The sequence below is a fragment of the Nerophis lumbriciformis genome, linkage group LG17 (assembly GCF_033978685.3).
Source record: "Nerophis lumbriciformis linkage group LG17, RoL_Nlum_v2.1, whole genome shotgun sequence".
Lineage (NCBI taxonomy): Eukaryota > Metazoa > Chordata > Actinopteri > Syngnathiformes > Syngnathidae > Nerophis > Nerophis lumbriciformis.
Window position 1 is genome coordinate 11,394,516 of NC_084564.2, and position 16,188 is coordinate 11,410,703.

The window sequence follows — 16,188 nt, forward strand, 5'->3', positions numbered from 1 at the left end:
AAAGAATGTGGCTTAAGTACAGTTTTTTAATTGAGCTGCTGCATTTTTTGGTTGGGTTGTTTATTTATTTTGAGGAACTTCTCCATTTCTAAAAGGGGAGGAATGTTATAGAGTGATCTATGTTTGTCTGTTGCCATCTCCTGGTGAATGTTGGCTATAGCGTACTGGGGTTACTTTTTGGTTGGCCAACGATTTACGTGGTGTTGCGCACCTGACGTCAAGTGTGTGAGTCTGTTCTGAAGTCTACAGTAAAGAGACATACTTCGTCACCTGCCTGGTTATTGCCTCCAACTCAATATATTACAACAACATTGCTGTTTACGGCAGACAAACTGCGGTAGAATAAAACGTGACTGCTGTTGTGTGTTGTTACCGCGCTGGGAGGACGTTAATGAAACTGCCTAACAATAAACCCACATAAGAAACCAAGAACTCGCCCTCGTTCATTCTACAGTTATAACATGTGTTGTGGGAAAGCGGACGTGAATACAGGCTGTTGACACGTCACTCAGGTCCGCATGGAGCTGGAGGGGCGTGGCTTCCAGCTCCGCCTGAATTTCGGGAGATTTTCGGGGGAAAATTTGTCCCGGGAGGTTTTCGGGAGAGGCGCTGAATTTCGGGAGTCTCCCGGAAAATCCGGGAGGGTTGGCAAGTATGCTAAAAGTCAAGCCCACGCGCCTCCTCTATTTATTTGGAAGGGCCCTATTACATCACTGAAGCTGTCGCTGAGGGAAGGGGGTAATCTCGACAACTCCAGTTAGACACAATATATGATTATAGAATAAATACAAATTAGTTGACGCAGGTCATATCGCCTTGTCTCTGCTCTGTCTGCGTCACGGCGGTGTCCAGACTTGGCCGCCAGCAGGCCAAATCTTTTGGACTGCCAGCTTTGCACAGATACAAAAATACCACTTCAGCACAATTGACAATAATTTATAGCAACGGCCCTTAAAGGGGAACATTATCACCAGACCTATGTAAGCGTCAATATATACCTTGATGTTGCAGAAAAAAGATCATATATTTTTTTAACCGATTTCCGAACTCTAAATGGGTGAATTTTGGCGAATTAAACGCCTTTCTGATATTCGCTCTCGGAGCGATGACGTCACAACGTGACGACACATCAGGAAGCAATCCGCCATTTTCTCAAACACCGAGTCAAATCAGCTCTGTTATTTTCCGTTTTTTCGACTGTTTTCCGTACCTTGGAGACATCATGCCTCGTCGGTGTGTTGTCGGAGGGTGTAACAACACGAACAGGGACGGATTCAAGTTGCACCAGTGGCCCAAAGATGCGAAAGTGGCAAGAAATTGGACGTTTGTTCCGCACACTTTACCGACGAAGGCTATGCTACGACAGAGATGGCAAGAATGTGTGGATATCCTGCAACACTTAAAGCAGATGCATTTTCAACGATAAAGTCAAAGAAATCTGCCGCCAGACCCCCATTGAATCTGCCGGAGTGTGTGAGCAATTCAGGGACAAAGGACCTCGGTAGCACGGCAAGCAATGGCGGCAGTTTGTTCCCGCAGACGAGCGAGCTATCGACCCTAGCTTCCCTGGCCTGCTGACATCAACTCCAAAACCGGACAGATCAGCTTTCAGGAAAAGAGAGCGGATGAGGGTATGTCTACAGAATATATTAATTGATGAAAATTGGGCTGTCTGCACTCTCAAAGTGCATGTTGTTGCCAAATGTATTTCATATGCTGTAAACCTAGTTCATAGTTGTTAGTTTCCTTTAATGCCAAACAAACACATACCAATCGTTGGTTAGAAGGCGATCGCCGAATTCGTCCTCGCTTTCTCCCGTGTCGCTGGCTGTCGTGTCGTTTTCGTCGTTTTCTCTTGCATACGTGTTCAAACTGATATGGCTCAATAGCTTCAGTTTCTTCTTCAATTTCGTTTTCGCTACCTGCCTCCACACTACAACCATCCGTTTCAATACATGCGTAATCTGTTGAGTCGCTTAAGCCGCTGAAATCCGAGTCTGAATCCGAGCTAATGTCGCTATAGCTTGCAGTTCTTTCCGCCATGTTTGTTTGTGTTGGCTTCACTGTGTGACGTCACAGGAAAATGGACGGGTGGTTAAAATCAGGCACTTTGAAGCTTTTTTTAGGGATATTGCGTGATGGGTAAAATTTTGAAAAAAACTTCGAAAAATATAATAAACCACTGGGAACTGATTTTTAATGGTTTTAACATACTTGCCAACCCTCCCGGATTTTCCGGGAGACTCCCGAAATTCAGCGCCTCTCCCGAAAACCTCCCGGGACAAATTTTCTCCCGAAAAACTCCCGAAATTCAGGCGGACCTGAGTGACGTGTTGACAACACACAACAACAGTGTCTACCGTAAAGCAGTTCGTCTGCCGTAAACAGCAATGTTGTGACACTTTTAAACAGGACAATACTGCCATCTACTGTACATGCATATGTGACCCACCCATAATGTGTCACATTTTTGTGTTGATTTATTTATTTTATTTTGTGGTTTGAATTCATTTTTGGAGCTGTCATTACACATTTATCAGTATTCACATTGGTCAGTAGGGGGCAGTAGGGCGTTTCTTCCCAATTGAATGCTATCACCTGCAGACCGGAAGTGTCTAGTCATTCTGATGAGCGCGACCAGTCTGTGAACAATTAAAACGTCCTGTGTGCTTTTTCCTCCTGTATAACAGGTTAGTTTTGGTGAATCAACTCACTGAATAATATCCATGTGATCTTTGTAAGTTTAAGTACACATTCTGATGGTGGAGCCTAACTCTAAAGTGTTTGTGAGTTGTAGTTTGTAAATGAACACTGAAATTCAAGTATTTATTTTATTTATATATATATATATATATATATATATATATATATATATATATATATATATATATATATATATATATAGCTAGAATTCACTGAAAGTCAAGTATTTCTTATATATGTATATATATCTTAACCACGCCCCCAACCACGCCCCCCGCCCCCGCCCCCACCTCCCGAAATCGGAGGTCTCAAGGTTGGCAAGTATGGGTTTTAACAATTCTGAAATTGTGATAATGTTCCCCTTTAAGCATAAAGTTAGTGTGATAATATATACATAATTATTCTAACAGAGTACTACTAGTTGATGATGTCATAGGAGCCTTATTTGCATAAATACATGTGTTGATCCCCAGTGTCGGACTCTGATTGGGCAAAAAGGACCTCCAGTCTTTGTCACTTCCTGTTTATTCGTCCGCCTCCTTGCCGTTGCTGTGACTTCCTGTTTACGTATGACATCATTTCCTTAGACAACAATCGACTTTGCTTTAAGCGGGACACGTAAAGATGACATCACCTGCTTCCAAGGCCGGCCGTGGGAGGGGCCACGGGTAGGCGTCGTCGCGTCGGCCCCGCGGCCCCGTCACGGACAGATCTAGGGTGCCACAGAAAAGGCCCGTGGTTAACAGCGCGCCCCCCTGTGGATAGCCAGAGGAAGTGCATGGCGCTCACCTCCGAGGACGTAGTAGCGCTGCTGCGAAAAGGTCACCTTGTTGAAAGCGTGGCGGATGTAGCCGCGCTTCAGCAGCTTGGCGGCGTACCTGAGAGGCTGCCGGCGGTCCGTGAAGCCCCGGAGGTTCTGGTGCAGCCATTGGACCGCGTCCGAACCTGCCGGAGTCACAAGAGACACGTTTTGTAAGCGCAGCCGCCATTTTGGCGCTAGCTCAGCGCTTCCCAATTATTTGCTCTGTTGCTGCAACGCATGGAGATACATTTCCGTGCAACCAAACTAAACATTTGCCAACAAAAATCTAAAATCTAGATATTTGAGGAAGAAAAATTTAAAAAAAATTAGTAAATATTTGGGTGGGTTAAATTCGTTTTCTGTTTTTTTTTGGTTAGAAATCGTTTTTTCTCGACATCCATTGCTTTCGGTCTCCCCTAGAGGGGGGGGGTTACCCACATATGCGGTCCTCTCCAAGGTTTCTCATAGTCATTCACATCGACGTCCCACTGGGGTGAGTTTTTCCTTGCCCGTATGTGGGCTTTGTACCGAGGATGTCGTTGTGGCTTGTGCAGCCCTTTGAGACACCTGTGATTTAGGGCTATATAAATAAAGATTGATTGATTGATTGATTGATTGATTTTCGGTTACAAATCTTTTTTTTTGTGGTTGCAAATTTTAATTTGGGTTTTAAATTGTTTTTAGGTTTTTTTTAAAATCGCAAATCGTTTTTCCCCTTGAAAATCTTTTATTTCGGTTACCAATTTTTTTGGGCAGGGTACAAAGCGTTTTTGATTAATAGTTGCATTCTATTAGGTTACAATTTTTTTTGTTATTTCCAAATCTTTTATTTTGTTAGGAATCGTTCTTTGTTTTTTTGGTTACAAATCCGTTCTTAGGTTACACGGTTTTTTGGGTTGTAAATCGTTTTTTCGGTTACAAATCTTTTTTTTTGTGGTTGCGAAATTTAATTTGGGTTTTAAATTGTTTTTAGGGTTTTTTTTAAATCGCAAATCGTTTTTCCCCTTGAAAATCTTTTATTTCGGTTACCAATTTTTTTGGGCAGGGTACAAAGCGTTTTTGATTAATAGTTGCATTCTATTAGGTTACAATTTTTTTTGTTATTTCCAAATCTTTTATTTTGTTAGGAATCGTTCTTTGTTTTTTTGGTTACAAATCCGTTCTTAGGTTACACGGTTTTTTGGGTTGTAAATCGTTTTTTCGGTTACAAATCTTTTTTTTTGTGGTTGCAAAATTTAATTTGGGTTTTAAATTGTTTTTAGGTTTTTTTTTAAATCGCAAATCGTTTTTCCCCTTGAAAATCTTTTATTTCGGTTACCAATTTTTTTGGGCAGGGTACAAAGCGTTTTTGATTAATAGTTGCATTCTATTAGGTTACAATTTTTTTTGTTATTTCCAAATCTTTTATTTTGTTAGGAATCGTTCTTTGTTTTTTTGGTTACAAATCCGTTCTTAGGTTACACGGTTTTTTGGGTTGTAAATCGTTTTTTAGGTTACAAATCAGGTTTTGTGCACAAATAATTTTTATGTTACAAATCTTGTTTTTCAAGTGCAAATCTTTTCTTAGAAATCGAAATGGATTTGGAATAAAATCTAAATATTTTCAAAAAATAGATAATCATTTGCAAAAAAATTATTATTTTTTTGTTAAAAAATCTTTTTTGGGGGGTTAGAAATCGTTTTTAGAGCACAAATCTTGTTTTTTGGTTGCAAATCTTAAATTTTTATGGAAATTGTTTTTTGTTATAAGTTAGTTGGGTACAAATCATTGTATTACAAATAGTTTTGTTGGTTACAAATCTTTTTGTTTTTGTGATTGCAAATTTTAATTTAGGACTTAAATTGTTTTTAGGTTAAACATCGTTTTTTTTTTTTTCAAATCGTTTTTTTCCCCATTGCAAATTTTTTATTTTGGTTACGAATTGTTGTTTAGTGTACAAATCGTTTTTGGTTAAAAATCTGATTTTTTTTAGGTTACAAATATTTTTTTTTGTTTACAAATTTTTTATTTTGTTAGAAATCGTTTTTTGTATTTTTGTTTACAAATCTGTTTTTAGGTTTAAATTTTTGGGGGGTTGTAAATCGTTTTTTAAATCAGTTTTTGTGTACAAATCATTTTTATGTTACAAATATTATTTTTCAAGTGCAAATCTTTTGTTGGAAATCGTTTTTTGGTCACAAATCTTTTTTTGATTACAAATCTTTTTTTTGTGGTTGCATATTTTTGCAAAAATATTTTATTTTGTTGTAATCTGTTTGTTTTTTTCATTTTTAGGTTACAAAACTTATTTTTTAGATGACATTTTTTATTTTGTTTAGAAATCTTTTATTTTGTTAGACATCAGTTTTTTTGGTTACAAATCAGTTTTTTTGGATGCAACCAAACTAAACATTTGCCAACAAAAAATGGATTTGGAATACAGTCTAAATATTTGCAAAAAAAAAATAATAATTTGCAAATATTTTGGGGGATTTGAAATCTTTTTCTGTTTTTTTGTTCACAAATCTTTTTTTTGTGTTAGAAATTGTTTTTAGGGCACAAATCTTGCTTTTTGATTGCAAATCTTTGATTTTTATAGAAAACGTTTTGTTATAAGTTACAAATCATTGTGATACAAATCGTTTTTTGTGGTTACAAATCTTTTTGTTTTTGAGGTTGCAAATTTAAATTTTGTTTTTAAATTGTTTTTAGGTAAAAAAATATTTTTTTTGCCTGCAAATTAATTTTTCTCCTTTGCAAATGTTTTATTTTGGTTGCAAATCATTTATTATCTTGGAAATATTTTTTTTGGTTGCAAATTTTTTTAGCGTACAAACCGTTTTTGGTTACAAATCGGTTGTAAATTGTTTTATTTAGGTTACAAATATGTTTTTGTTTCCAAATCTTTTTATTTTGTTAGAAATCGTTTTTTTGGTTTTTGGTTACAAATCCGTTCTTTGGTTACACTTTTTTTTGGGTTGTAAATCGTTTTATTTGGGTTATAAATCTTTTGTTTTGTTAGGAAATTGGGGTTTTTTTTGTTCCAAAAAAATTTCAGGTCACAAATCTTATTCCTCAGATGAATTTTTATGATTTTGTTTGCAAATCTTTTATTTTGTTAGAAATCAGTTTTTGGGTTACAAATCTGTTTTATTGGATGCAAATCTTATTTTTTTCATGGTCACAAATACAATTGGCAACCCATTATTTATTACCAAAACTATTTTTAGTTTGGAAATCTTATATTTTTTAATTTCATATCCATTTTGAGGGATTGCAAATCTTTCCTTTTGTTGCATAAATAGACACAACTTCCTCTCAGTCATGCCCATATTTGGTCATGTCTAATCAAAAAGGCTACCTTACCCTGCCAGCTTGATCGGAATGGGTGTACTTACCGATGAATGCGTTCGGGATGATGATCTTGATCCACATCCTGTCCCGGACCTCCACGCCCGATTCCGGGTTGGTCATCGCCATGACAACGGCCGCCATGTCGCTGTGGACGCTCAGCCGCTCGTCTTCGCCTGACCACGCGACAAGGACATTTGTCAGCAAACGGAAGGCGCGAGCGACCGATCGGTGCAATGGTGGTCACATGGTCACCGTAATGGGGGAGGAGCTTCCCGGCCATGGCGGTTGTGTGGGACACCCAGGAGGCGGGGTCAATGGGGCGGACCGGCTCACCTAAGACCGACAGGCGGTGAATCCTTCGTCATGTCCTTCACGCCGCGCTGCGTCACTCACCTTTTGGCGGCCTGAAAACACTCGCGGGCCAACACTTGACCACCGTTAACGTCACCGGCCTGCGCGCACACACACACACATTACCACGTTACGCAATCATGAGATAAGGTGCAAAGGTCACCCGGGCTGACGGACGACGTCTCGGAGGACTCGTACGGCGTCCTCGCTTGTGGCGTTCTCCAGGTCAACGTCGTTTACCTACAGCGACACGCTCACGTCACAGGCGCCGACAGGAAGTGGCCGCGGCAGCGTCACCTGCAGCAACATGTCGCCCGGCTCGATGCGTCCGTCCGCCGCCACAGCCCCGCCCTCAATGATGGACCCGATGTAGATGGCGCCGTCGCCGCTGTCGTCGTCTTGGCCGATGATGTTGACCCCCAGGAAGTGAAACCTCTCTGCGCATGCGCACACACGGACATTTCTGTATTTGTTACCTTCTTGAGACCTGAGAAAAAAGCCTACCTCTATTTACAACATTAATAATAAATACATACTATGCAAAAATGAAAAATTAGTTGGAATTTCACAAGAAAAACTGAGAATTTTGGCTGTGTTATAATAAAAGTCGTAATTTCACTCAACGCAAGTCAAAATGTTAAAAGAATAACTGAACATTTGCGCAATATTATGATAACAGTCGCAATTTCACAAGAAAAGCTTAAACTTTTGGCAATTTTATGAAAAGAGTCATAATTTTACTCGACAAAAGTCACAATTTTATAATTTGATAGACTTCAAAAATGTTGGCAATATTATAATAATAATCCAAATTTTACTTAGCAAAAATATGACAAAAGTCAGAATTTTACTCAAAAAAATGTCACTATTTTACAAGAACAACTACCGGTAAATAATTGGCAATATTGTGATAAAAGTCAGAATTGTATATGACAAATGTCACTATTTTGCATTAAAAAGTAATAATTTTACGAGAAAATATTGCAATATTACAGAAACAGAAAGAATATGAGAAATTGTTCCCAATTTTATAACAACAAAGTCGACACATTGTGAGAAAATGACTGCTTTTATTTAATTTTTTGTTTGTAATTGGTTTTTAATCTTCATTACTTACTTCAAGTTATTACAGTATGTCTCTATATACATATTTATTTAATTAATTTTGGCCAAAGGCTCGCGTTTACATTTTTTACACACACTTGTTATTTCATATGGTGACCAGAGGTGGAGCACTTTTAAAAGCGACACACAGTCAATTTGAAAAAACCCTCCGTTTGGGACCACCCTCAGTTAATTTTCCCTTGTTGGTGTCTCAAGAAGGGTAGAAATACAAACACACACACACACACACACACACACACACACACACACACACACACACACACACACACACACACACACACACACACACACACACACACACACACACACTCTTGTATTTGTTACATTTTTGAGACCTGAGAAAAAAGCCTACCTCTTTAGGACCACCCTTTCTAGATATATAAAGATGTGTATTTACAACATTAATAATATATACATACTATGCAAACATAAAAAAGCTTGTTGTGAAAAAGGAGTTGGAATTTCACAAGAAAAAGGTCACAATTTCACAAGAAAAACTGAGAATTTTGGCAGTATTAAAATAAAAGTCGTAATTTTACTCAACGCAAGTCACAATGACAAGAAAAACTGAACATTTGTGCAATATTATGATAAAAGTTGGAATTTTACTCAATAACAGTCGCAATTTTACAATAAAAGCTTAGACTTTTTGCAATTTTATGAAGAGTCGTAATTTTACTCGACAAAAGTCACAATTTTATAAGAAAACTTTACAATTTTGGCAATATTATAATAATAATCTGAATTTTTCTTGGCAGAATTATGACAAAAGTCATAATTTTACTAAAGAAAAGTCACTATTTTACAAGAACAACCAAAACAAATGGCAACATTGTGATTAAAGTCAGAACTTTGCATTAAAAAGTATTTATTTTACATTAAAAAAAAGTAATAACTTTACGAGAAAATATTGCAATATTACAGAAACAGAAAGAATATGAGAAATTGTTCCCAATTTGATAAGAAAAAAGTCGACACATTGTCAGACAAAGACTGCTTTTAGTAAATTTTTTGTTTGTAATTGGTTTTTAATCTTCATTACTTACTTCAAGTTATTACAGTATGTCTCTATATACATATTTATTTAATTAATTTTGGCCAAAGGCTCGCATTTAAATTTTTTACACACACTTGTTATTTCATATGGTGACCAGAGGTGGAGCACTTTTAAAAGCGACACACAGTCAATTTGAAAAATCCCTCCATTTGGGACCACCCTCAGCTATTTTTCCCTTGTTGGTGTCTCAAGAAGGGTAGAAATACAAACACACACACACACACACACACACACACACACACACACACACACACACACACACACACACACACACACACACACACACACACACACACACACTCTTGTATTTGTTACATTTTTGAGACCTGAGAAAAAAGCCTACCTCTTTAGGACCACCCTTTCTAGATATATAAAGATGTGTATTTACAACATTAATAATATATACATACTATGCAAACATAAAAAAGCTTGTTGTGAAAAAGGAGTTGGAATTTCACAAGAAAAAGGTCACAATTTCACAAGAAAAACTGAGAATTTTGGCAGTATTAAAATAAAAGTCGTAATTTTACTCAACGCAAGTCACAATGACAAGAAAAACTGAACATTTGTGCAATATTATGATAAAAGTTGGAATTTTACTCAATAACAGTCGCAATTTTACAATAAAAGCTTAGACTTTTTGCAATTTTATGAAGAGTCGTAATTTTACTCGACAAAAGTCACAATTTTATAAGAAAACTTTACAATTTTGGCAATATTATAATAATAATCTGAATTTTTCTTGGCAGAATTATGACAAAAGTCATAATTTTACTAAAAAAAAGTCACTATTTTACAAGAACAACCAAAAAAAATGGCAATATTGCGATTAAAGTCAGAATTTTGCATTAAAAAGTATTTATTTTACATTTAAAAAAAAGTAATCATTGTACGAGAAAATATCGCAATATTACATAAACAGAAAGAATATGAGAAATTGTTCCCAATTTGATAAGAAAAAAGTCGCAGAAAAAGACTGCTTTTAGTACATTTTTGGTTTGTAATTGGTTTTTAATCTTCATTATTTACTTCAAATTATTACAGTATGTCTCTATATACATATTTATTTTATTAATTTTGGCCAAAGGGGACACATTTCAATTTCTTACACACACTTGTTATTACATATGTTGGCCAGAGGGGTAGCACTTCAAATTTGTACACACACTTGTTATTTCATATGTTGACCAGAAGAAGAGCACTTCAAATTTTTACACACACTTGTTATTTCATATGTTGACCAGAGGGGAGCACTTTTAAAAGTGACACACAGTCAATTTGTAAAATCCCTCCTTTTTGGGACCACCCTCATCCTGATAGATTTCACCACCAGGGGTGCAAATGAGATCTCTGTTTTTTGTTTTTTTGTAAGGTGCTTAAGGCCGGTGACAAAAGAGTCAGGGACCACAGATGGCCCCTGTGCCGCACTTTGGCCAACCCAGCTGTAGAAGCTAACTGTTAATGGCCACTAAAGTCTTAGTATCGTAGTGTATTTGTTCATCCTATGGTCACATGTGGGTTGTCTTATGTCAACACCGGAAGTCGTAAAATCAGCTGTTAACCTGGCAGGTTTTTTGGGGGGATGAATAGGGAAGTCTTTCTTTATCTTGTTGTATCATATATTGCTGCCTTTGCACCTGTCAATGCTTACTTTTGTATGCACATTAAATCAACAAAAAATCCTGACTTTGGAGCAATGTTCACAGACTCTAGTACAGACCAGGGCAAATTAAAGCCCGGGGGCCACATGCAGCCCGTTAAAGGGGAACATTATCACCAGACCTATGTAAGCGTCAATATATACCTTGATGTTGCAGAAAAAAGACCATATATTTTTTTAACCGATTTCCAAACTCTAAATGGGTGAATTTTGGCAAATTAAACGCCTTTCTAATATTCGCTCTCGGAGCGATGACGTCACAACGGGGCGTCACATCGGGAAGCAATCCGCCATTTTCTCAAACACCGAGTCAAATCAGCTCTGTTATTTTCCGTTTTTTCGACTGTTTTCCGTACCTGGGAGACATCTCGTCGGTGTGTTGTCGGAGGGTGTAACAACACGAACAGGGACGGATTCAAGTTGCACCAGTGGCCCAAAGATGCGAAAGTGGCAAGAAATTGGACGTTTGTTCCGCACACTTTACCGACGAAAGCTATGCTACGACAGAGATGGCAAGAATGTGTGGATATCCTGCGACACTCAAAGCAGATGCATTTCCAACGATAAAGTCAAAGAAATCTGCCGCCAGACCCCCATTGAATCTGCCGGCGTGTGTGAGCAATTCAGGGACAAAGGACCTCGGTAGCACGGCAAGCAATGGCGGCAGTTTGTTCCCGCAGACGAGCGAGCTAAACCCCCTATCGACCCTAGCTTCCCTGGCCTGCTGACATCAACTCCAAAACTGGACAGATCAGCTTTCAGGAAAAGAGCGCGGATGAGGGTATGTCTACAGAATATATTAATTTATGAAAATTGGGCTGTCTGCACTCTCAAAGTGCATGTTGTTGCCAAATGTATTTCATATGCTGTAAACCTAGTTCATAGTTGTTAGTTTCCTTTAATGCCAAACAAACACATACCAATCGTTGGTTAGAAGGCGATCGCCGAATTCGTCCTCGCTTTCTCCCGTGTCGCTGGCTGTTGTCTCGTTTTCGCTTGCATACGGTTCAAACCGATATGGCTCAATAGCTTCAGTTTCTTCTTCAATTTCGTTTTCGCTACCTGCCTCCACACTACAACCATCCGTTTTAATACATGCGTAATCTGTTGAATCGCTTAAGCCGCTGAAATCCGAGTCTGAATCCGAGCTAATGTCGCTATAGCTTGCTGTTCTTTCCGCCATGTTTGTTTGTGTTGGCTTCACTATGTGACGTCACAGGAAAATGGACGGGTGGTTAAAATCAGGCACTTTTTTAGGGATATTGCGTGATGGGTAAAATCTTGAAAAAAACTTCGAAAAATTTAATAAGCCACTGGGAACTGATTTTTAATGGGTTTTAACCATTCTGAAATTGTGATAATGTTCCCCTTTAAGCTTTTCAATCTGGCCCGCCGGACATTCCCAAGTAATTTTTTTAGATCTTCAAGATGTAAAGTATAGCTGCCATTATAATGCGCAGTCATGTTTTCTAACGACCTTAAGTCTTCAACTATACAAAGTCTTTCAATGGTTGGAATCTGCACTTTTGGATGATATACTAGTTACTATGGTAATCTAATGAGTTACTATGGTAATCTAATTAGTGACTATGGTAATCTAATGAGTTACTATGGTCATCTAATGAGTTACTATGGACATCTAATTAGTTACTATGGTAATCTACGTCACAGCAGCTCAGACGAGGCACCAAGCAGTGTGGGCGGGGAGCGTTTCCACAGACGGGGAAGGAGACTTTCACAACAAAGTTCTAAAGCTTAGTGATGTATCAGATATATCAGATTGTAGGTGGGTTTATTTTGTACCCTTCGCGTTCATATTTCACTGTTTGTTGCATTTTTGTTGCGTTTCACTTGATTGTAAAATGTGTCGATCGAAAGGGGGTGTTACATTCATATTTTGTGTAAAATGCCATTACGTTTTTTAAGGCGGTCTGTCATAACGTTTTTAGCATTCAATCAGACATTATTGTGAGGTTTTGTATTAGTGTTCCTAAAAATAGATATACCGGACCCCAGACACATTTTTTCCTCTAAATGTGGCCCCCGAGTCAAAATAATTGCCCAGGCCTGCTCTAGTATTTGGGTCTCTATTAGATGCAATGTTATTGGGACCATAATTTATGTCCTAACTTGTTCACACCTCCTCATATGGAAGCTACTTTTCCTTGTTGATGTCAATTAAAAGGGTAAACACACACACACACACACACACACACACACACACACTCTTGTATTTTGTACCTTCTTGAGACCTCCGAATAATGCCTACCTCTTTAGGACCATCCTATCTAGATCTGTAAAGATTTGTATTTAGGGTTAGGGTTAGGGTTAGGGTTAGGGTTAGGGTTAGGGTTACTACCACTGGACAAAAGTATTGGGAGACTTAGGCCGAAAACTGGACAAAAGTATTGGGACACTTGGGACTACAACTTGACAAAAGTATTGGGACACTTACTACTACCACTGAACAAAAGTATTGGGCAACTGGACAAAAGTATTGGGACACTTACACTGGACAAAAGTATTGGGACACTTGGGACTAAAACTTGACAAAAGTATTGGGACACTTGGGACTACAACTTGACAAAAGTATTGGGACACTTACTACTACCACTGAACAAAAGTATTGGGCAACTGGACAAAAGTATTGGGACACTTACACTGGACAAAAGTATTGGGACACTTGGGACTAAAACTTGACAAAAGTATTGGGACACTTAGGACTACCACTGGACAAAAGTATTGGGACACTTAGGACTACCACTGGACAAAAAGGAAGGGGAAATTGCAAACTTCCTGTTGATTTCTATGAAAATATCAAAAAGCTTATTGTGAAAAAAAATGTCGAATTTCACAAGAAAAACTTTGAATTTTGGCAGTTACAATAAAAGTCGTCATTTTACTTAGAAATACAAGAACACACACACACACACACACAGTGAGCTCGCTGATCAGGTGCATGCTGGGAAATGTGGTCACACACTCACCCATGTTGAGACTGACAGTCGTCATGTTGATTGACGAGTCACTGACGCTGCTGACTGACTCACACTGACACACACAACCGACACGTGCCAGTCAATCAATACGTCAATCAATCACTTCCCGTGTGTGTGTGTGTTTACCCTCTCCATCCCTTTCAGCTCTTGTTGCCGTGGCGATGCGACGCTCTCCTCCGCCCGACCAGCTGAAGTTGCTGTGAAAGCGTAGCGTGATATTGATTGACAACTGAGTGGTTGCCGAGCAACAAACGAGCGCGCTAATTTACCGAGGTCAAATGAAAGCAAACGTACCCAGAAGAGTCCGCTGATCCACAAAGTCCAGGATTTCAAAATAAAAGGGACGTCCGTTCCTGGGAAATGGGTCCTCGCCGACAAAACATCTTGACTTTTATCCGCTGGACAATACTCGGCCGGTTACGTGACTTGCGGCGGCCAATGAGAGCGCAGCAGCAGAGAACAGGTTTTTTGGAGCAGAAGATGCTGACCTGAGGCCCGGCCTGGTGACGTCCCTCGGCCAATCACAGCGCCCGCTTGCCTAGCTTAGCATTGCTAGCCTGGTTTATTATAAAAAATGTATTAGACACATGTTTAATTATTTTTTCAGATTGTTAAAATATCTATACTATATTGTTGAAATAAAGTTTGAAAAAAAACTACCTAGTTTAGCACTGCTAGCCTACTTTGTCATAAATAATCTGTATTTATTTTAAAAATGTATAATAAACAGGTTTATTTTTATTTTCCAATTGTTAAAATATCTGTAAAATATTGTTGCAAGTTTAACAACAAGACAAAGAGTCAAAGCAGCACTTGCCTGATATTGCTATAGTGCTATCTCCAAATTGTCTCCACTCGCTTTACCGTACATTGGGAAGGCCAATGGTTGCAGAAAGTACAAAGTAATTTAATACACTTAAAGAAGAACCAAATGTTGAAACCGTGAGTCAGGATGGTGTGTGGAAAAGCTAAATGCCTGTGTCAGTCTCCCAGATAATAAACATGTTAAAGCAACAATTTGAAACAAAGTTCCACTAAATGGAGGCATTGCATACTGGATTTGCTATTGACTGTTGATTTCGATAGGCTATCCAAAATGTCTCTGACAGTAAAGAAGACTGACAATGTTCTATTAAAAACAAAGTCCTTGGACTTTGAAATTTCATGAGTTGTTAGGTCTTTCAAACTAATTGGTTTGAGGAATCAGTGAATGCCTTGGCAGAAAATACCACCTGATTAAATGTAAAACTAAGAAGAGCAGAATCCTTAATGTTATCTGTAATAAGTGGAAAAGCGGCAATCCTTAATAGCATTTTCAGCCGACCCTTTTAAGTTACTGTTCTGTAGTTAACATGGGCGCCGATTGCGTCGTACCTTAATAGCTGTTCAGCCAACCCTTTTAAGTTACGGTGCTGTAGTTAACATGGGCGCCGATTGCATTGTACCTTAATAGCTGTTCAGCCAAGCCTTTTAAGTTACGGTTCTGTAGTTAACATGGGCGCCGATTGCGTCGTACCTTAATAGCTGTTCAGCCAACCCTTTTAAGTTACGGTGCTGTAGTTAACATGGGCGTCGATTGCGTCTTACCTTAATAGCTTTTTCAGCCAACCCTTTTAAGTTACAGTTCTGTCGTTAACATGGGCGCCGATTGCATCTGAAGTCGACCAGTGCAGTGTTGTCAAAGAGTTTAATTGATACTGTGGATACCTTCTTACTAACAAGCCTTACCTTAGTAATGTTAGCGAACTTGTGGAAACAAACCTGCAAAATAAAAAGCCAAAGTTAATTGAAAAATCAACTAGAAGACGAAAGGAAAGTGTATATACTGGTACATTTTAACAGCAGTTGTCAGCAGTATATAACTAGACCTCAGCTTACCTGTTGACCTTTCTGCAGACACGTTTATGGTAAGGTTTGCCATTTTTAACAGGTCCTCAAACACATCAGCATCCACTTCTCTTCCCGTCCCATTGGTCAATGAAAGCTGAGTCTCAAGTGGAAGACCCAGCTTATCTATGACTAAAAAAATGGTCAAATAAAGACAAGTGTGCTTCCCTTTTGAAAATATAAATTCAAACATTTCCCAATAGCATAGTTTTACATTAGTGCTAAATTACTTCTAGTTTAGTTCTGTTGTAGATCTTTTTTTTCCAAAAA

General features: G+C 38.4%; 1 protein-coding gene across 1 annotated transcript; it reads right to left on the reverse strand.

The window, feature by feature from the left end:
• Nucleotides 1-2,943: 2,943 nt before the first annotated feature.
• On the reverse strand, nt 2,944-16,002 carry dvl3b (dishevelled segment polarity protein 3b). The gene is made up of 11 exons (XM_061972027.2): nt 14,326-16,002; nt 14,158-14,228; nt 14,020-14,083; nt 7,488-7,627; nt 7,354-7,430; nt 7,233-7,291; nt 7,092-7,172; nt 6,884-7,012; nt 3,493-3,648; nt 3,338-3,415; nt 2,944-3,262 (listed from the first exon to the last, which is right to left on the reverse strand). Exons 2-11 carry the CDS (start codon nt 14,164-14,166, stop codon nt 3,228-3,230), a joined length of 828 nt encoding a protein of 275 aa, XP_061828011.1. The 5' UTR covers nt 14,167-14,228; nt 14,326-16,002; the 3' UTR covers nt 2,944-3,227.
• Between the last annotated feature and the right edge of the window lie 186 nt (nt 16,003-16,188).